Here is a 23552-nt window from a genome sequence, read left to right as displayed (position 1 = left end):
GAAGAGCTCCTGGAGACGATCTCCTGAATTTCTATGAGGCTCCCTCTGCTGTACCATCAAGAATAGAAGCAACAGCTTGCACCCAACTGAGGGACTGTCAGGGGAAGTTGATTAAACAGATGTCTTTCCTGCCATACACCATGAAACAAGAACACCATTAATTAAACATAGATGGAGAATGTGTGCAATACAGGAGGACAACAGGCATTTTTGACTAACTTTGCCTCTGCTTAACAACAGGAATGAGAAAGTGACTCCTTTCTGCTCTGACTTAGACAATACAGAGAATACAAAGAGCAGAATAGCCTGAGGAGGAAGGAAAGAATAGTTAGTAACAATTAGTTTGGATTAGGAGCTTCTCATTCAGAGAATCTACTAGGTTGGAATTAGTCCTTTGCAACAATGCAGATTTTCAAAGTAAGTGGCAAGCACCTTACCTGAAGGAGATGCTTTGATATGCATTGTTTCTGATGAGAGAAGAGCTCAAGTGGAGACAGTACATGGACAGTGACATTGTGTTTGCTTTGAAGTCTCCTCAGCTAAGTAAAATACATACTGTACAAAAGTTCAACAACAATTACCTAGTTGCTCACAGCACACCTGTTTTTACTTAGAGTTGTGCTTGAGTAAAACACTAGTGTCATCAAACGTTTTCTCCACCACCTGATAAATGCTTGTCCTTTGATCAAAGCAAGAACGGAGGTTGTGAGATACATTTCTTGCAAAGGAGGCCTCTTTCATAGCCTGACAGTTACTCCTCAACTCAATCTCCACAATCTCACAGATACTGTAACAGATTGCTGTTCATAGGCAGCAGACCTTGGTGGAATGAGTTCTTGTTTGGGTCATTATGGTTAATTACCATGCAGAATCAACCCATCCAACGGTGTCTGCAGTGTGTGTGTGTGTGTGTGTGTGTGTCAGTGAAGCCAGAGAGAGCTGTCAAATTCTCAGTCATCTCATTACTAATGCAGCGCTTTCCTAAGTGTAATGGCTTGTGCTACTCTGGTGTGTTTGTTCATCCTTGCGGGCCCTTCAGGTCTATGCCAACGGGTGGGACTATGAAAAAAGTGTATATAAACGAATAACAAGGAAAACCCTTTGTATTTATTCATGTACAAATCATCCTGTCATCTTCTACCTCCAAATGGTCCACATATCTCTGTGATACATTATGCAGCGATTGTGATAGGTTTGGCAACTTTTTCAATTTAACACTCACAGATGGATATTTTAATTGTTATTGAGTGAATAGTAATGTGGATGCTTGAAAGTGTGAATTCCTCTAAATGCACTTAATTAAAGTTACAAGGCAAAACATTTAACATGAGTCTGCAGCAGAAAATATGGTTCTCAGGATTGTTATGTATTGAGAAAGAAATGAGATAAAGCAAGCACTCACTGGAAACATGATGTATTAGCGCTAATCAGGTTGTTAGCTCATCCACAATCCTATCGTGTTGGTTTCCCATCCTTGTTCGCAGTCTTTGTGTCTTTTATTAAACCAGGTGCCGAATCCAGTGTTGACCTTGCCAGAGTCGTGTCCATGAAACTGGAATTTTCTGGTCTATCACAGGGTTCCATTTCAACAAGCTTGCACCCAATTATCCTTCAATCATAGTCCACGGCCTTACAGATGTGTTTGGTCAGCATACAAGGTCTCACCATGGTGGTTTGCACACTGATGGCATTCTCTCTCGCTCTGGCTTGACACATGCAACGTTTTCAAAGGAAGGAATCAGATGGCATGTCAGATTAGGGTGAATGTCACCCAAAGGATTATTTATTTGGTTAACTTTAGCTTTTAGCAATTATGATCATGGCAACAAACATGAAGCACAGCACAGTATATTAATGCTATCACCTTTAGACATACAAGTTAATAACCTGTCAGGCTGCTAAAGGGCGTGCAAACTCTTCCACTCTTTATTAAGTTGTCCCCTATGCCCTGATATTAAATGCTACTCGCTTATAATTAACACATGGTAGTTATTGCTTTTATGCAAATAAATAAATGTTGAATGATATGACTGAAATCTTTGGTTCATCAGTGATATTGTAGTGTTGAGTGATGAATGAATTAATATGAAAAAGTCAGGGAACAAAGCTGTGTCTATTGCCTTAAATAGGTTTTATTCTTATGTTGTAGTCGGCATATTTTCCTTTCTAGCTTATTTTTGCTGAGTTTTATTTCTTTTTGTAACATACCTCTTGTTAAGCATAAACTGGGACTTGAATGCTAAAGCCAAACAGCTAGTACTTTTCTCTGCTTTGACATTATTTACAGTTTTTCACTGCAGGTTTTCTTCTGATTTTTCACAGCAAGCCTTTTCCTAAACTTCAAACATACTGAGAGCATCTCTTTTCTGTGTTTTGTTAATCCATTGCTTCCTGCTCGTTTTATCAAAGAGAATGCATAAGGAAGAGAGCTGACAGGTATTGTGAGCCTTGGGAATGCTTGTAGCACTTTGTGTGGTTCAGATGTGCACAACTGCATATTTACGTCTAGGACATGTATAAAGTGAGAAATGAATATTTATAATAGTCCCCATCTGCTTGGCACATATTTATGAACAGCATTGTTTGGTTTGACAACAGCAAACTGGGAACAGTGCGTGTTATGTTGACCCAGTGGCCAGCTCATATTTATGCATATTTATGAGAACATCAGGACAGCTATGAGAGGCAATACAAAATTCTTAAGACTTTGGTTGTATCCACAAATGTACACAAGTTACAAACCTTGCCCCCTCATCGTTTTTGTTATCTAAACCACAGCAGTCGTCCCACAGGCTCAGGTGAATGATTGTGTGCATTGGCAGACGTGCCAATGTTTATGCTCTCCTACATAATTCTTTAATCACAGCACTATTACCCCCCACCACACACATACACACCCTGTTTAGTGCCATTATTATCTCCCAAGGTCACTGTTAATGAGGGTTGACGCACTGTGATTGACTCAATTTTAAACTGGCTCAGTCTGGGCCTACTCAGCAATTCAGGAGACAATGCAGCATTGAGCAAGTTACTATCTCTAACATTACAGGAGTGTCTTGTTTTCATGCTGGAGATCTCCATATTGTAGTAAATGGTCTTATACTTGTATAGCGCCTTTCTATGCCCCAGTACCGGGAGCAACTTAGTGTCTTGCTCAAGGACACCTCGACATGTTGACTGGACAAGCCGGGAATCGAACTGCTAATCCTCTGGTTAGGAAATGACTCGCTCTACCTCCTGAGCCACAGCTGCCCCCAGTATAGTGTAGTACTAACTTCTGTCCTAGGTAGAGTTTTATTTTGTCCATTAGCAGTGACATTTCAGTTCAGACTGAGAATTCAGGTTTACTGTGCATACTGAGATTACAGTATTTTACTGGTTATTAATATTTTAAATAAAAGTGAACTTGACTGATCTGCAGTCTGCAGGTTGTTATTTATTTCTGGAAATTAATTTGTAATAAAGGCCTGATTTTTGAACATACACCACCACCTTCCACATCCCTTCTTGTTACAAGTTAATTAAAAATTATAAGGCATGGTAGCATTAGTCATTATGAAGTAGGCCTACTGAAGTAAACATTCCGTGGGGTAATTTAGGAGATTAAACATTTCTTTCATTTTCAACCAGTTTCCTTAATATTGTAAATGTCACACTTGCCTTTTATAAATGATCATGCCACTGTCGGGACCATAGAACAAATTTAGCTTTAAATCAGCTGTTGCTGTGTCCATATTCATCTGTTTTCATTTTACATACAGATGAATCTGGAAAGCTCAAGGATTTAGTCACATGCCATATGCTGAATGAAGTGCCTGCCAGAGTGAAAACTGGGGTGAATCCTGTTTCATGGTTTGACTTTTTGCACACAACTTGGAATGTCAGATAACCTCTAAATCTCACTCAGCTTAATATCTGATGTCACATCCATAAACCTCTGATAATGACGGTATGCATGGAAGAAAATCTGGGGCTTTCTATTTTGAAGGTCTCTTCGCTGGAGGGCAAAAAAGTGTAAGATGAACCTACTGTAAATATGTGTGTATACAATCATTTGTCAACATCATGCAGAAGATTGAATTTATATGAAATCTATATTTACATAAATACTACATTGTGCATATGAGGGTGCTATGTGTGTGTATATACAAAAAATGTTACATATAGTAGATAAAAATGCAGCAAAACTTTGCAGTATACAGTGACTGTAAGACTAAAAATTAAAAACAAAGCATGAAAAAGTATCATCCATTTATTGATTATCGATACCGTTTATCCTGTAGATGGTCATGGGGAGGCAGCAGCCAATCCCAGGTGACACTGGGCAAGAGGCAGGGTTCACCCTGGGCAGGACAGAAAATAGGTTTACTAAAATCAGCATATGAAATACTTTAGACTGGATTAAATGGTGTCAACTTGAAGAGACTTACAAGGAAATGTATTTCACCTTTTTGTATATTGCATCAAATCTACATAAAATAATTAGTATTAACAAAACTAATTTAAAATGTTTAAAACTATAATGAAATTGAAAATTGCTAAACATATGTTAATATTCATTGGTTTTCATGTTGCATCAAGTTCTGTGATACAGTAGACAAAATTTAAATATTTAAACATGTAACTAATGTAAACCAAATCAGAGGTAAATCATTTCTGAAATGTGATCGATGGCCCAAGAAAGTTGACGGTCAGTTTTCACACATAACAATTGTAAAGTGCAGTTCAGTTTCTTCATCATACTGTTGTCATTCATCATAAAGTCCATCAAAAGGAATTCCTCACTCAATTCAAAGAAGCCAAGTGTAGGATCCACACTATAGCCCAATGAATGGAATGCACAGTATGAACACACATATACTGGAGTAAAAAGAGCTTTGCATAAGCCATGCTAGGCTGCCGATGTTTGATCCCCTAGGCAAGACTAATGTATTTGTTGGTTAGTTTCAGACTTTGCGTTTCAAATCTCAGCAATTTGAAATGTTTGGAAGGTTACATCAGACTGACTAGAGTCTAATGAGAGTACATCATGCACTCACCACATTATCAAGATCAATCAGCACTGCGGTTCACTCAAAGATGCAGCTCATTCAGCTTTTTAAAGTCCCGTGCATATAACTCTCAGCTGTTTTCTATAAGATAGACTGATGGAGCATTCTTACTAACCATTTCTCATCATTATTGTCTGTGAATCCAGAACATGGTTTTGCTTATTCATCTGTGACATAGAGCTCCACTGTTGTCCAAAAACACACCAGTGAGCAACACTGGAATTTTAACTCCCCTTCTTGTACAATGTAAAAAAAATTCAGTGCATAAAAATGAGCAGCTGAAAAACACTTAAATAGGTGTGACTTGCTGTAAATAAACAAAAATCAAACAGTAGTTAATTTACTGGAGTAAATGTACATGTTAAATGCAGGTAGTATAACTGTACCAGTAAAGGGCCTTTTACAGTGTAGGACTAGAGTACAGTATTATTAGCACAGAGCTAGACATAGTGAGCTGAATGCACTTTTTAATCTGGAGGGCATCAAACTCTTGGGAGCGACGCCAAAGGACACCAATCAATTTAAATATTGGGAAGCAATACATCTTAAAATTTCTACTACAGGAAGGTGTATAATCTGGACACAGCACAGCAATGTCATTGAGCAATTAAAAGAACAAGTGCACTACTGTATTTTCCCAGTCAGTGTTGTGGTGATGAGGCTTTAGTGTGAAACTGGTCATTTGAGATGAGTATACACAACAGATTGCTTTGACTAACCAAGACCATCATGGCTCCAGATTCCTAAAGGGAGGACTTATTGGCTCCCCACCTGAGAATAATGCATCATATTGCCTTATTTATAAAGAGATGTCATAGAAAACCATCCCATCACCTGCTCGAGTATTTTCTCTTTTTCCAAAGAAAATATATTTTCTGATTCGCTGAAATGTTTGGTACATTGTTTATGACCGTAGAATATGAATCTTCACTCCTATAAAGTGATTCAGTACATTTTTGCTCCAAAAACATGTGATGTATTTGCTACAGAGAAAATGGTTTTCCAGTTTTAGTAACTAATTAATGTTTTATTAATATTCATGATGAACTCCACATTTAGAAAGCTGTAATTAGCTGTATTATCCTCTGGCCATTTATGAAAAAGTTATCTATACACTTCAAATCAAGCAACAGCTGGAGTTTCTAATGATCCAGTATAGTATATAGGTAGATATTACCTATAATGGAAATCAGACATCATTCCAGGAGCACATTGACAGGACCACTTCAAACAAGCACAGTGTCATAATTCACTAGAGCCACCTGGTGATTCCCTCAGTCACCTTCCTGTTTCATCTCAGCCAGCTGCTCCCTGTATTCCCAATCAATCTGCGGTGCCAGTGCTGCTGCAATTCACCATGACCTTGAGTGGTCTCTCTCTTCTCTTTTGTTTTGGATGGTGCTGGGCTTTGGGTCCAGCCTCATTCCTCCTCATCTAGAGATGCACCTGTGCTCAGACCAAGATAACTCAATTTTGCAGTGCAGCTTTGAGATTTAACTGCATTTATGCACAAAATTGCAACAGGCGGGCCATGCACTGCTTTTTTGTGCTGCATACAATTGCAACACAGTGCTTATTAAAAACAGGGCATGTTTTGGCGATATCCCAAGTTTCTCAGTTTTTAGTTTCTTCCCCCCCTTTTTTGCATGTAGAAAAAAATGCTGCACAAGTACAGTGTGACCCTTGTAATAATGATTATTTTGCAACTGGAGAAACTGAATTACACATTTACCATGCTTTGAAGTGCTATTTCGAGCTAGTGGTTTCCCTTTGAATCCTTTTTGTTTGGTTTTTTTAAGTCTAGAGAAGGTGAGAGATTTGTTGTTCTGCTTGGCTGGCCATAGACATGTATTGTCTGGGCCAGGCCAGGATGGCACAGTGGTTCCCTGGCCCCACCTAGATAGAGCTGTCTCTACATGAAGGTGACCCTCTCTCTGGTTCCTGTTTGCCCAGCTTGCCTGTCAGGTCCTACAGGCGACATGGTCTATTAAGCACCTTAATGATGACCACAACCTCATGCACTCATACAGTAGACCCCTTAATAGACTGTGTATAGTTTTGGTGTTTCAGTGTGTCTTCACTGTAACACCATCCTTGTACAAAGTAATCAAACTTGTATCTACAGAGGTGCAAGGGGTCCACTGATCATCCAAACCATCAGTGAGTGGGTGTATTTACACATGTTCAGTGATGAGGAGCGTCACCTTCGTCATGTGTTAATACTCTAACACACAAGCAAACATTTTACATTTTTTGTTTGTCAGCTCTTATAGACACGAACTACAGCTTGCGAAACCTATAGTTTATAAATGTGACATTGTTGTGGGAGTCACTCTTGAGTTTTGACTCTTGTTAGCAAATTTTAGTGTTCAAAACATTCAGGTGGTGTCAGGTCTGCTCGGCGCGACCTGCCTCTCTTTCTTTTTTCTCTCTCCTGCTCCCTTTTTGCGGGATCAACGCCTCAGCTGTGTCGCATCGGGTAATTAGTGACTCGTGGGTCGGTGCGCACACCTGAGGCGTATTCCGGTGATTTGTTGGCTTCCTTATTTATACATCTGGCAGACGCCCCGTCGTTGCTGGAGCATTGTGAGGTGTAACATACTATACTTAAAGTAAGTTATACAAAGGTTGTGTTTGACCCGCATTTTTTAGATGTGTGTAAGATGCTATGCTGACAGTCTCAGTGCATTTTGGCTTGACCTTATCACGCTAGTTATGCGGTTAGCAACACAGAAATACGTGCTTTGTTTTCCACGCTGACAGTCCCTGTGCTGTGGATTGCATTGTTTACGTTGGTTCTTTTTGTTCACCTGTCCGTTCTCATCCTCCTGCTATCCTAGTTCCTGTCGTTAGTTTGTGTGTTTACCGTCCTGGTCTCCTTAGTCATCACTGCCCTTCCCTTGTTGTATGTATTATGGACCCTGTTTTGTTGTCATGTTGTTTTTATTCCATTAAACCACCTTTTTTGTACTAGCACCTGGGTCAGCCATCTTGAGTCCTACCCCAGTTCTCCCTCACCCTCCTGGTGAGGGGGACTAAACCATAACAGGTGGCAGCTTTTTTTTTTTTTTTTTTTTTTTAAGTTGGCACTGATCTTTGCTTTTGCCATATTCGCTGTAGCTAACTTACAGTAACATTAATTCCATGTCCTAAATTGATGACAGGCCAAAGTGAAACTTGATGTTGTTAGGGGCTTGTGCTCTCCACAAACCAGTGGAGAAACAGGCTTTAGCTTAGTCTAAATTTTAATCATATCACGTCAATAAAAGTAGCAGATCAACTTTTACAGTAGCTCTGAATAAGGACTTTCAGTATTTAGAGCATGTATGGAAAATAAGGTTATTGTTTAAATACATATTTAATCAGTATTTGGTATATTGTTCAGCTATGTATGTAGACATTTGTTTATACCATGTACTGTATACTATAAAATTTTGGCTTAAAGATTTATTTCAGAATGAAAGGATGTGGACATTAATTAAGCTACTATCTACCTTGTAACCCTGCATGTACAGATGTTTTTTTTTTTTTTTTTTGCCTGTTCATCATTTTAGTAACTTTCATACTATAGATGTAAGTTGAGCATTAAACATAGGTAAATTGGTTTCCTAAGGGCTTAATTTAGCAAATTTTATGCTGGGTTCAGGTTTTATTAAATGCTCAGAACCTGCTCGTTTGTCAGAAATCCAAAAAATAATTCACTATTTGAACAGGGATACATTTTTTTTAGTAGTCTTCTAGTTAAGTCAGTTTCCCCCCTCTGTTTTCTTATTTTTTTTCGTATGTATTTAATGTAAAATGTTTACTGTTTACAAAAAAGATCCATTAGAGTTATTACATTATTACAAAATAATTGTGCCCCTGAATAATTTTCATGTACAAATACCCCTAAAAATACATGTAGGTGTGGAGTCCTGCCCTTGATTTAGTAAGTCATTTTCTCGGTGGTCACTGCAGGGCTCTATAATAACCTGCTTAAGCTATAGCGTCTTACAGTATTACTAAGGAGCCTGGGTGCCATGGACTGCTTGTTTTCTTTGTTTTTGAGTGAGAAAAATGTTGCCACCTTTTTGGACTCACCAGTTTTCACCCCTGATCCAGCTAGTGTCTGAGGGGAGGCCTGGACACCTTGGCGAAATAAATCTCTCTTGGGATTTAAAGGGTACTTTGAACAGGCAATTCTTCAGAAGGCTTTCACACTCAATAAATCTACTAACGCACCAATGTTTCAAAACACTGCTTTTATAGCCTCATACTTTTATCCATATCCTGCACCATAGTGTAAAAGTGACAGGACTTCTTGAAAATGGCAACAAGCCTTGGGGAGCACTCCTACCAACACTTTCACATCTGTCGATCCTCTATATCCCCGTACCTGCCATGAATAAAGGAGGTTTACTATGTGACAAGGCAGGTGTAATATGTACTCTCCCCTTGAGCTTGGAAAGAGGAGACCATGAGGTTCAGAGGGTTGTCACTGGGCTTGGTGTGTGTACATTTTCAGATAAGTGAAAATGCTGGGACAGGGGATGAGTTCAGGTCTCCTAGGGCGCTCTCACAGCAGTTCATCTCATTGTAATTACCTCCATGCAGTGTTTACATCCAGTGACCACCGGGAGCCTATGTCCTCCTGATTCTCAGACAGAGTAGATTAGGAGTTGGTGGGGAATAAGGCAACACTGTCACTTTAGTGATGTTGTAATCCCAGAAACATTCACACCACGACCAGTGAAATTCCTTATCTCACCTCAGTATTGTAGTTAAAAGATAACAGTAGCCTTAAACACACAGTAACGCTGTTACTACTGTGTCTGCTGTAACAAGTGGTAAAAATTACTGACTCGATTTTCATTATACTCAAGCACACAACAGCAACAATGGACTATGGCTAATGTGATATTGTGTAATCATTAATATTGCCTGTTCATATTTACATCAACATTATGGCTAACAGCTCAAATTAACATGGATTAATTGAAGGCACAGCCTACAGAGCTAAAAACTAGGTAGACAGTGACATACATTAAAATTCCATAGCTGTAGCTAAACAAATAGAATTTAATTTTGATTCTTAGTTTAATAATTGACTTCAAAGCAATACATGTTGGTACTGTAAATCTATACCAAATATATAAATATTCTGAATGCTGAGAAGGTTGTGTTTTTATGTAACTTCATAGACGAGCAAATGGTAAAGCAAAGACAGGTGCATTCACACTGTCACCTGCCAACAGTTTTTTGAAATGGAGTCAAAGTGAACCGATATACAGTTGTCATTGCACCTGCTTCCCTTTTTAAGAGTTAAGGATTTTACTGCCAATAAAAAATGCCTTAGAGAAGCTACTCGTTTGCATGCTGTTTGCTGTTATGCCCAAACTGAGGATAAAATAGATACAAAGGAAGCTGCCACTCTCAGTGGCCTTCCTGTCCCTAATCCTTCCACTCCTGAGTCTGTGCCGGCTGCACCATAGTCAGAGCTCGGATCAAAGTGTGAGTGAATGGCCCACAGGTCTGCACAGAGGGAGAGCTGACCTCCTCAGAGCTTATTATGTCCTTGGACCAAAGTCCTTTTGAAGGCTGGGCATATTAATTGAAAATGAATTCTGTGCAGTGTGTCTAAATTGAGCTTTACTTTGGATCAGCAGTCTTGCTTTGTGGACATTCCCTGAGGCAGTCATTGCATCTATAGTGTCAGTTGTATAAAGACAGTTTAGTCATCTCATCAGAAAGCCCTTATGTTCATACAGCTGGAACAAACAGGGAACAGGCATTATTAGGTGTACAGTAGACGAATTTATTCTCTTGCTTGTGGTACTGCAGTCTTAAATTTTCATTACTTAACGTGCACAACACCAGGGCAGTATATACTGTAAAGTGAAAAATAATGTTTTCTCACGCTAATACAACACGGGCATTGACCTCTCATCCTGCTACTGTTAATTAGTGTTGGTTGTTCTTACCTCTGGGCAATCTCAGATTTATGGCATGATGTTGTGGGAAGCTTTATAATGCAAGTGTGCTGTTGGGGCCCAGTCTGCCCACAGACTACAGCGATTAGCAGACCTGCTCTGAACCAAAACTCGGATATGCATTTGGACTTACTGTACATATGTGTGTCATGTGTGATACTGAAATTTAGTTTTGAAATTGACTATGTGATCATGTTTTAGTGTTGCAGTTTATAAATGCACTATTGTATAACTTTTTGTGCTGTGCTGTGCAATCCAAAGCCCTTTGGATTTTAATGCAGTGTAATCCATAGAGTGATGTATTCAAACTTTCAGAGAATACTTAGACATTTTAGGATCATTTGCAGATTTACGGGATTTACGGGGCATTACATACTGTAAGTGGATCAAAATCAATTTCATCCCTGCACATTCAGTAAAGAAATATATCAGTCATATATTAGCCTGCTGTAGCACAAACACTGGCAGCAGAAGGATATAGCATGCCTCCAACAAAGTTGAAAAAAAAAATCCTTTCCAGGTTTTTAGTTACAGTATCTGTCTGCTTTATAGCCGCACCATCTTTTTCTCATGCCCACTCATCTCATCCTAGTCTACCTTGGCTCACAAATATGCTGCACACCTCTGCATCACAGGCATTCACACAGGCTGTGTACTGTATCACTGGAGTTGTGCAAACGGGATGAGCTATCATTTGTGTTGCGGAACTGAGTGTGATGAAAGCAATCACAGAGCATCCTGAGCTTCCCTTAACGAAAAGAGTTCATTAAGTCCATTTAATTCCCAATTGACAATACATCCTAGACTGTAAATCTAGCAGTTTGTACTGCTAACGCACAAGGCCAGTGCAGAAATCAGAAGAAACAGACTTACCCAGTGGTATATTATACATTTTGTCTTAAAGTATACAGAAAAATACCAACATTCTCTCTTCTAATTGGAAAGTGTGTCCCTATGATTCAGTAATAATTATGTACTTACCATACTTCCAGGGGGTCACTGCTACACCAGTACAGAGAGCTCAATTTGATTTGCAGTTAATGAGGTTGGGTTTCTTAACGAATGTTAGTTTTTATTTTGTATGTAGTGCTTTGGGAAATGTGGTTATGGCCTATTTTATCATCTGTTATGATTCTGTGCAGATTTCCCATCTCCATTTATCTGGGTAATATTTTACTTAGCTTTTCCATTTTATACAATTAGACACTAAACAAAAAGGTCCAACAAAAATAGGTTATGGAGTCTCTTAATTAACTACAATACTAAGCTAGCAATTTTGTAATTTATTTTTATATAAACAAACATATTCAGACTCTTCTTATGTGTTGCTGGCTGACATCAGGGCAGCCGTGGCTCAGGAGGTAGAGTGGGTCATCCTCTAAGTGTAGGGGTAGAGGCTTGATCTCTGACCTCTCCAGTCAGTGTCCTTGGTCAAAGCAGTAAACCCAAGATTTTCAATGGCGTGTGAGTTTTTTAATGTTTTTGTGCATGAACAGGCGAATAGTGTAAAGCACTTTAAGTGCACTTCAGTGCATAGAAAAGTGCTATATAGGTCCATTTACCATTTATGTGGTTGTGCAGATAAAATATGGCGTTGTCAATCAACCTGCAGTGAGAATGGCTTGGAGGCTCTAGGGCGTTCATATCCACAGTTCTGATGCCACTGAGGTATAGCTTCTATTCTAGATGAGTGTTGGCCTCCAAAATAATATCAACTTTCACATCACCCATATCAGTTCATGCAAGCCTGCTGACCACATGCTAAAGCCCTTTCTCTGTTTCTCCTTGTTAAAGTGACTCTACAGTAACTCATGCACAACAACTCTTAGCCCATTACAGATAGTTCCAAAATATTAGCATACACCAAGCCATACATTAGATCATCAATAAACCTTTAAGTCGTTAAATAATGCAGGACAACAAAATAAAGGTTGATTTAAATAATCAGTCATCCATGTTTTCTTTAGGTGGCAGTGGTGGTCGTTGAGGAGCTTGGTTCAAGCCACTTTTCTCAGTTTGGGGATGACAGCAAGGCATTGTGACTGAATACAGCTTTAATATAGCCAGGTCTTTGTTTTAAGAGTTTTTCAGGTAGCCATTAATATGCAGCATATAGCAGACAGGCATGCAGCAAATCACTTGTCTTCATATTTATGCTGTTCTGTCACTGCAAAATTCAGAATGGGGTTTTGACTTTGAAGGCTCTTTGATATGATGTTCTTTTGAAATGTTGAAGGACGCCTTGAAAAAAAGATTAATTAGTAGCCTTATGTTGAGCAGATACCATAGGCTGTCTTTCACTTTGCAAGACCAGAACTCCCTTTTTTCTTTTCTCTGATTAAATGTGCTGTTGAAGTTGATTTATGAATGGAAATTAAAGTAATGTCTCATGAAAAATTCTCCCTAATTATTATTTTGCTATTCTTTTAAATCAACAACTTGGGAATCATCTACTCTTTCAGTACAAAGCATGAGCTATAGTTTAGGATCACTGATAGCTCTGAGCTCACAGTTCCATATGCTGCTAATCTCTACAGAGATAGGTTATGGGCATTTGAGAATTCACATATGCCCTGGTTTTACCTTCCATAGAAGGATATATGGCTTTTCTTGTCTCTTTTGCTCCATTTTATCTTCAGTATTCCAGAGGCTTTTTCACTTTGAAACGCCTTATGGCACAACAGTTTGACAGATTCAGACAGAATCCTTATGTTCTCTGCTCTGATCGTTTTCTTTATACCCACCTGTAATTTAGGCCTCCAAAATGCAAATGACTCTTAATGCTACAGTACACACCATGCACACATGCTCTACATTTCTTAAGTACTCATTGGCATAATCACAGGCTTTAGGGGCCCTGAATACTGAATGGCAACTTCTATTCTGCTGAATGTAGGGTTTCAAATATTCAAATCAATCATTTTGCTCTGAATTACCACAGAACATTTTTCTTTCATTTACTCCTTTTTTCTCTTTCACATCAAGATTCAATAAAAATGCCTCCTATGGTTTTTCTTTCAAATAAATATAACCAAAAAAAATCCCTCATAAGACCATTATAACTACATCAGGGTGAGGTTCTTAGTCAAACTAAAGGTCAAAGCTGTAAAGGAAGCAGAGATGCCATAAATTGTCAAATAAATGTAGATGTTCAAATAATGGTTCAGGCAGACAAAATTACCTGTGCTATAATGGCTTGTGGTAAATCCAAAGCATCATTTCGACCAATACAGCAATTTAGTCATGCAATATTTATCACATTTTTGCAATTTTTAACAAAAATATTGCTTTTGATTGGTAGTAAAATGTTCACACTAGCAGTAACAGCAGCAGTCCAGGCAGAAACAAAGTCTTCTTACGAAAACCTGTGTGACAGATATGGTAAAGAACAGCCTGCCTCAATGTCCTGGTCTTTCCTTCAGTTGAGGTAAATAAAGGCCATAGTCACTGTTTGAGAATTTAGTGTATTTCATGATTCCTGATCAGACAACAAAACCCCAGGTCTATATCTTCAGCTGTCTGTCTGCGGAGTCTCTCCACTCTACGTCGTTTCACATCAGCACTGCAGAGGAGTTTTGATTTCACCCATTGCAAGCATGCTAATCTAATCAATAAGCTATATTTAAACAGAAAATATCTGACTCTAAGGCTGCCTGCAGCTGTACGAAACTGTGGTAAAGTCGAGCAGGAAGAATACATTACGTTATTGAGTTTACCTGACATGTTCCTCGCCTATTTATTTGAATTCTGTCAATCATGTGTGGGTCAAGTAGAAGTCAGTCAGCTTGTCTCACCAATTCAAATTTCTTTCTTTTGTCTTTGCTTCTCTTTCGCTCACCGGTCAGCAATCTAATTTGAACTGATACTGAACAGAAGTCCTCATACATACATAACTATGAGCAGACATCTGGCTGCATGCGCCCTCAGTTCAGTGTAGTATCATTATATATGCCTCTGTACTGAGGGAATCAGTGTCACCAGTATGGGAAATCACATTGATATGAAGACAAAGTCTTCAGAACAATTTCCAATCAGAACTAGATGGTGTTTGTACGTTCAGTTTACTGGTTACAATCTATATCTATTAAAGTGTTGCGGTAGCTTGTTTATTTTCATGGTTAAAGTAGCTTTCTAGTTCACAATGAAATGACAATATTTAAAAAAGCTTCTCAGCATACCGCTGTGCTGCAGCTTTGGGCTTCAGGGAGAACTGTGCTTGATCAAGCATACAGCTGGTCATGGACCAGTGAATCAGGCAGCCATCAGTTCAGTGTCTGCTTGTGTTTGCTCCACTGCTCTGTCCTTTCCACAGGCTTCAGCATTTACACCTTTTTTTTCTGCACATTCATCTCACCCCTGTCATACGTTTGGCTGACAGACATGCTGCAGCCTTTCTTCCCAAGCAACACTGCATCTATTGCATGCGCAGATGGGATCAGTGCTGTGGAACAGAATGTGATAGATGCAATCACAGAGCAACTTGAGCTTCATTATATACAAACCATTATATTTATATTTGGTTCAATCCCGGCGCCTGCCATTGTGGACTCATAAATTTGTGTTTCTGATAAGTCAGCGAGGACTCGGCGTTGTTCTACTGTAGAAGTCATGTGCCCTTAAGAGCTCTTGTGAAAGTTTTGAAACCTTCCTTATATCTACAGTCCTACAGACTGCTTAAACAAATAATCTGTAGCTTTAAATTGACCAGTATTCTGTAGTATAAAGTAAAAGTAGGGATGCCACAACAAGCAAAACACACACTAGAGGATATTTACTAAGGGTTTATGGCTCATTTTCTAAGCAGTGAAATTGTGTATTCATATTTACTAAGGAGTCGCAAAAGGGTTTATGCAATATGTAGTTTAAGATGTTGCTCTCAGGGAGGAGAGAATGGGAATTTATACAGATATCCTCAGCGCCTGATTTACCACCGCTGCAACAGTTAACTTCGGATGAAATTTTATGTCGGGAGGAAGCAGGTGTAAAATTTGCAGCCCTGCTGTCAGCGGGGTGGTCGTTAGTCATCTGAGATCTCTTGGGAGTTAACAACATGTTTGAGGAGCGGAGAGGGTGTTTGTAAACTACGTCTCTTGCCAGAGGAGAATGTGAGGGACTTTTACAGGCTTTCAGGTCAAATCGTGCTTCAATCACTGAACGGAATGAAAGATTATTTGACTGTCAGAAGACTACACGAGTGCTGCTCCGAAACGGCACTTATTAATTTATTCAACCATATTAAAGTTTGGTCACTGTAAACTTTCCTCTTGGTCCACAGCTGCTGCTGTTCTCATTTACACCATCAGTGTTGGTAAATATGTTGCTAAATAAAAACAAAATTGCAGTCCCGCAATATTTTGCACACCTGATGGTAATTTGCAGCAGGCATAATAATAAATATCCCCCATAATGTGCAGCAAAACGCCCTTATCACTAACAGAATAATAAAAATGTTTGACAGTTTGATCAATTTAACAGTTACTTAGGCAAGTGTTATCACATTTTCACATCATATTTGGATTACAGTAACCACATAAACCTCACACTGTGATTATAAAAGACCAGGGTTTACTGTGAGGTGTGATGTCTTACCCCAGGATTGTTCTGTCCGGAATTATTCATAATGATTATCATCATCATCATCAGAGAGTAGCACAGGTGTATGCAAACCGCTTATATTGAATAAGCTGTTTTCTGGGATATTATGTCCAGTAAGTTAGTCCCTGCATGTAAACAGCCAGTGATGCTGAGTCCTTAATGGACACTTGGATGTTATTGTGGTAACACTTACACTTCATCACGGCAAATAATAAAAACCAGTGGTGGTACTCGGGTCATTAGGTCCCAGGTTTCTCACCCTCTGCATTTTTCCATCCTCCATTTAGCATAATGACACTCAAACAATCAGCACTCACATTAGAATATGGAGTGGAGCATTATACAGAATAAAATGGTGTTAACATGTCCAATTTGAATATCCTGATCTGTAACTGTGGCATGCTCTTCCCAGCAGCAGCAGCAGCAGCAGGTAGCTGATTCAGGCCAAGCATGACCTACATGCTTAAAGAATTACAGCAGACAACAAAGAGGATTCTCTTGGATTCATGTTCTGATACTCTGATGTAAGCCCACACTGTGGCAACTCTGGTGAATAATAACATACTTGTGGTCGCATTTGCACAAGGTCTCCCTCGTTGCTATGATTTATAAGCATAGCTTCCAACTTTACATCTGACAACAGGCTAGGAGGCTTGAAGCTCCGGGGGCAGCACCCTGGGTCCAGTGCTATTTACTCAGCCAGCTGAGACAGGATGCTCCCCTGGCAGGATTCTGCAATCACTGTGCCCATGCATAGCTTTCTTACCTTTACTGTACCTGTCTGATCATGGCTACTTTGTGGTGGCTCCAGCATGGGAAGGTGACAGCTACACCAGGACAGCCACAGGTTGAGCTACCTCTACTCTGTCATTCCCTGCTGCTTAACAAATATATTCAGTGGAACAGGGACTTTTTATGAGTACTGTCTTGCAAAACTCTAGTCACACTTTGAAGTCAATAAATCATAGTTTTAATAAGCTGTGGTTGTCAATTTAAAAAAATCTATGTAATTATTACAGTAAATGCTTGTGAATTGTAATTAGCGTCATACTTATTAATAAAGAAGCATTATAATAACACATGTATAGTTTTTCCAACAATAAAGACTGAAGCCAGTCTGTGCTGTGCTTGATCTACTGTGAGCTGAATAAGAGTGCAGAGATGCTGAGAGGACAGGTGCTCCACTTTAAAGTGATGTGATAGATTAAGGAGGAGCCATGGCAGCAGAATAATTTCCCTAGTGACCAATTTCTGAACACTCCCTAAGCAAAAAAAAAAAAAATCAGCAACAAGCCAACATGTCCAACACAGCCTCATGCTAGGGTGTAGGTGGACATGCTGACTCACTTCTAATGAGCAGCCAGAGATAGAAATAATAACCTAAACCAGCAATCATAGGTCATGGCTGTCCTAATTAACACTTGTACCTACACACTGTAAGCAGATGTACAGGTATGTATGCTAACAACTATCAGAATAGCTTCTCTGGTGGCCCAGTGTTGATGGGGAAAAAGAAAAATAGGCCATGCTTTACCAGCCTTACGGTATTACAGTACATGCAGTGGCTGCATCTGAAATCTGCCGTAGCAGTTTTATTACATTCTGTTACAGTATTCTTGACTTAAAGGCTTTCCTTTATATAATATACCAGTACTGTATATAGGACACTGGCAATAATTAGTTTTATGCCTCTAAAAGTACTGAAGTTTTATTTGTAAGCAAAAGGTTCCACTGGGTCCAGCTGTCAACATTCATTGAACTCTGCGTACATGTAAACATGTAACAGCAAACCAGGTAGTACAGCGGTCAGCAGGTATTGTAGCTGCTCACTTTTACATTAGGGAAGTTTAATTTAATAGCTACAGTAAAGTGTTGAACAAAACCTATGTATAATATTAAGCATTCTGGCATTTACAGAGATTGATTATCTTTAAAATCTGTGCTGCACACCTTAGTATAATTTACTACTTGTTTTATGGCTGATTTATGGGGGAAAAAAGTTGTGCCTCAGCCAAGATGCTCTCCAGGTTTCATTGTTTTATTGGCTATATGCTTCTTTTTACTTTTGGCAGTAACTGGGTTTTAAGCAATGAAGTGACACCAGCATGCATCACAAAAGAGTCCGAATTTTACCCCACCCCTCTTAAGTGATAGGCTGTTACATTTTCAAAGCAGAAATATCAATTTTCTTTAATGGATCAGTCAAACTAATAAAAAAAACATAAGCTGATCATGTTAATTATATCACATTGTCATTGTGGCTTCTGGTTCAGGATCAGTTTCGCAGGCGAGACTGGCTGGAGGGATTGACAGGAAGTGATGCTCATCTTGTGTCAAGACAAAATTTATTTAACATTCTTCCTCTTGCAAATTGTGATTCTTATTTGTGTTATTACTGTTGTCAAAAGTTAAACTGGCATAATTTAGGAAGTAGATAACATGTTGAGGTTTTCACTGGTCTAAATGTCAAGATGTTGCTAATGAGCTCATGAGTTATAAATACATATGCATTTAATTTGTTTAGTTGTTTAAACATCCTTTGAGTTTTTGTAAGACATTTTTGTTTAAATCAACCATCAATTTTATTTTATTTTTTGGTTTTGTATACAGTATCTGACAATTTTGTGTCCTCAATATTAATGTACTCTGTATGTGCCATGGGCAGAGCTTGGCAAGGACTAAAAATGGCCATGCTTTTCCACGCTTCATCATCTGTGGTTTGTGTCAGACCCAGACAGTCATCTGGAAAGGTCAAAGCTTTGGTAAAAGATTTAAATCATCCCACAGAAGAAAGATTCACCTTGACAGGCGGAACCTGAAAACCAGTAAATAAGAACACAAACAGATAGTCTTTGCTTAAAGCAAGGACAAACAGGCCATTGCATTTTAGAGCCGGTGTCATACGCTGTGATGCTTTAGAGAAAAAACTATACGTATTTTGTCTTTTAAATATATTTGCTGTCTTAATATGTGGATTGTGTTTCTCCTCTGACAGACTATCAATTCACAATTAGAAATCAGACTACTGTGGTCGTTTGTATAATCACATAAGGAGACCTCTTCGCCCGCTTTCAGATCTATTAATTGTGTTTTCATTTCTAAAATGAAGTGATCTTGGCACGGCTGCTAGCAACAACATGTTTCTAAATACAGCTTGACAGGGTCAGTGTGGCTAAACAAAGTGTTGGGCTTAGTCTCAGCACTTAGAGAATCTGACAAATGGGCGTTACTCTTTGATGAATCTGTGTAGTGTTTTGTTGTTGTATATTCACCCAGTTGTGAGCTGCTGGAAATATTTTCCTTTTATTTTTATTTGTCATTTTATTATATTAATGTTGTAGACACGCCTTTTGATGAATGCAGGAACTAAAGCACGCATTCAGCTGCTTTTGAGGACAAATGGGACCTTTGAAAAAATCCTTTATCTTTACTATTTATTAATATGCTTAAAAAGATGAATGTGAAATGGTGAAGCTTACAGCGAGGCCTATGTATCATAATATATTTGCTCACAGAAGTAAAGAATAATGAAACTATTTTCAGCTATAAAGCCATGCTTGAATAATATGTCTGCTGCAAAGTGCTACAAAGCAAGGACTATTACAAGGTGGTTACTTTTTATAATCTTTTTGGAAAAGACAGCCATAAATATGTGTAGGTTTTTGCTCTTTAGCTCATGAAAATATTTATTATATTTATTCTGATTTACTGCGTGTCTGTTTTGTTTTGCACTTTAGTGGTTGCTGGGTATTATTGATTCTTTCTATTGATTCAAATATAGCAGCAATAACTCTGTGATTTTGTTTAGTTTTCTCGTCATTCTAATCAAAATCCCTGCAAAACCTCCCGCTGTGATGTTTATTACTGAGACACACCTGAATTGCTGTTAGTCTGCATTTTAAATTAAAGACATGTCAATAAACTAAAAAAGAATTTGATCACTGGAGTAGTCTCTGTCGTTGGGTAAGTTCCATAAACATCGGTGGAAGATTAAGTTTAAGTGTAAGTTTGGGCTTTAGGCGACAGACAGGATCAATTGGATCAATCGACCTCATTTGGTTATTTATGTGCTGGAGATTATTAAAGAGCAAGCTCTCCATGTACCTATGAATGCACAAGTTTAATCCGCTGTTCCCTCAGGGAGCCTATGCAAGCTGCTACTCTTATGGACACCAAGTATGGGCATTAAGTGCTAATAGGCTGGCTCTTTCATTGTCGCAATGGTACAGGATAGATTTTTGTCTTCATTTACACAATAGTGTGACTGTGATAATCCACCTGATGTGTGTGTGTGTGTGTGTGTATGAGGGCGGGGTCAGTTGCTGGATATATTTAAAGTGCCTACTTTTAGTCAAGTAAACAGAGAAGTATGTGTTTGTATACTGTGCATGGGAGCTGCAGTACGATTCACAATGCAGTTCTACATTAGCATTGCAGGAATTTGGACAGAGATTATTTTAAATTGCTTCTCCTGGGAATGAACTAGCGAAGCAATATTGGCAAACAGCAAATATACAAAGGTAAACAGTAGGTGTTCTTCAGTGGTTCTAGTTAAAGCAGTTGTATATACAGTAATAATGCTCTGTTTACTTTACATAAGTTGCTGATGTTTGAATTCCTCTGCTGTGGATCCTACTGCAGTTTGTTAATAGAAATTATGAGTGTAATGAATTTCACATTGAAAGGAGATGAAATACACAGAACTTACACAAAAGCTAACTGAATTTCAACATCTTGGTTGAGGAGAAATATTTTACCTCAGTTGTATTTTTAGTGCTTCTCAGACATTGTTTTCTTGATGTCAGATGTTGCTTCTGTTTTGTTGCTGTTGTTTCACATTTAACTTATTCTGCATGATCATGATTTGATTGTTATTTCTCTTTCCTTTTCATGCAGGCCTTCCCATGTATATCCACAGGCATCTATGGTAAGATTAATCTCTCCTGTTAATTTAATTTTTTTTATTCTTGTTTTTGCTTTTCACTGTAAATGCATTTTTTGTGATAACTTTCTGCACATGTTATCTTTGTGAACATGCTTTAGGTTGCCAATGCCTTTTCTCTGACTGAACTGCATATCCAAATTTTTTGATTCAAGGGGGGGATATGCAAATTAGGGCTGGAGAAAAAAATTGATATTAGTTGCAATTATTGTTTGAACAATTCAATTATCATTTTTTTTAATTCAGGTACTCACGTTTGCATATTTTCTCAGCTGTGCTAAATGTTACACGTGTGCAGAGATTACTTGTAGATGGTTTAATTGTAACTACACCGTAGGTAAAATGTTTTCTTGGTGATAAGTGTGTTGTTAAAACATGCTTAAAGGGTTATATGAAGTTATAAAGTAACCTAGAGTACAGGAGGTGATGGCTGGCTATATTAGTCACTTTGAGTCACGGCATTTTCTGTCCAGACTCAGGATGGTTAGCTGACTGTGGCTAACTCATAGCAGAGATTCCATCATTTTCTATATTAATAGTATTTTCAGAAATCCACATACAGAGACCAAAACAAACGATGAATTGACTCTCCTCACAGTTAACATCTGTCAGTCCTGAAAACTGGATTAGCTCATTTGCCTGTGCCATAGTTGTTCAGTGAAACCCACTGCTGCACCGGGTGACATGTTTCTGCATTACATAACACCAGATTGCACGTTTGCTAAAAATGTTACCCCAAAAGCTCCAAACAACCATAACTTTGTAAAGCGTTTGAAGCAGCCTCACTCAACTGCGCATGTGTGACATCTCTGTAAAAGAGTGATAGATGCAGAAAAACGACTGGACTGTATAGAAATCAAGAGTTGCCTCTGAGATGAAGAAATTGTTTTTTCACAGTTCTGACATGTGCCATCCATTACACTTGCACACACTATAATAATCATAGTGGGCGCCGGATATGTAGGGATTAATTACCATGTTAATTTCCATGGACTGACTAAGTTTATAGCAGTGTGGTTCAATTAAAGCAATCACAACCTTGATAAACCTATGAATCATTTCAAATGATTAAGATGCATATTGTGTGTACCACAGTGCATGTGCCTTTGTTCAAATAAAAGCCAATGAGATCCAGTAACTGTTAAACATGATCAGGGATCTGTAATTGTTTGGCCAGTCATCTTGTGAGGGTCATTGGATGTTCTGATCACTCTCTGTGATGATATAAGGAAATTAACAGTTTTACAAGACCTGGTGTCCCTATGGTGCAACCACTGTTCCTTCAAGATGATCCTATATACATATGTGTACTAGGATGATAATGCCCCAGTGCACAATGTAAACGAGGGGGCCGAATACTTTCTCAAGGCACTGTAGATGCAGAAAAACGACTAGACTGTACAGAAATCAAGAGTTGCCTCTGAGATGAAGAAATTGTTTTTTCACAGTTCTGACATGTGCCATCCATTACACTTGCACACACTATAATAATCATAGTGGGCGCCGGATATGTAGGGATTAATTACCATGTTAATTTCCATGGACTGACTAAGTTTATAGCAGTGTGGTTCAATTAAAGCAATCACAACCTTGATAAACCTATGAATCATTTCAAATGATTAAGATGCATATTGTGTGTACCACAGTGCATGTGCCTTTGTTCAAATAAAAGCCAATGAGATCCAGTAACTGTTAAACATGATCAGGGATCTGTAATTGTTTGGCCAGTCATCTTGTGAGGGTCATTGGATGTTCTGATCACTCTCTGTGATGATATAAGGAAATTAACAGTTTTACAAGACCTGGTGTCCCTATGGTGCAACCACTGTTCCTTCAAGATGATCCTATATACATATGTGTACTAGGATGATAATGCCCCAGTGCACAATGTAAAACAAATTCGAATGCGGCTTCTTAAACACCAAAGTAATCTCATAACTATTCCGTGGGGTCTCACGTGACCAAAACCTAACGTTAAACCATTATGTGGTCTCA

At 38.6% G+C, this 23552-nt stretch overlaps 1 protein-coding gene across 1 annotated transcript in view; it reads left to right on the top strand.

Annotated features, from left to right (window-relative positions):
- Positions 1-23552, top strand: part of macrod2 (mono-ADP ribosylhydrolase 2) — a 406311-nt gene that overhangs the window by 283502 nt on the left and 99257 nt on the right. Inside the window, exon 7 of the mRNA XM_020600667.1 lies at positions 21512-21542. Coding sequence (XP_020456323.1) covers positions 21512-21542 — 31 coding nt within the window. The remainder of the gene's footprint in view (positions 1-21511; positions 21543-23552) is intronic.

This window comes from Monopterus albus, unplaced genomic scaffold (assembly GCF_001952655.1).
Source record: "Monopterus albus unplaced genomic scaffold, M_albus_1.0 scaffold3.1, whole genome shotgun sequence".
Lineage (NCBI taxonomy): Eukaryota > Metazoa > Chordata > Actinopteri > Synbranchiformes > Synbranchidae > Monopterus > Monopterus albus.
This window is presented reverse-complemented; position numbering and strand designations above follow the sequence as displayed.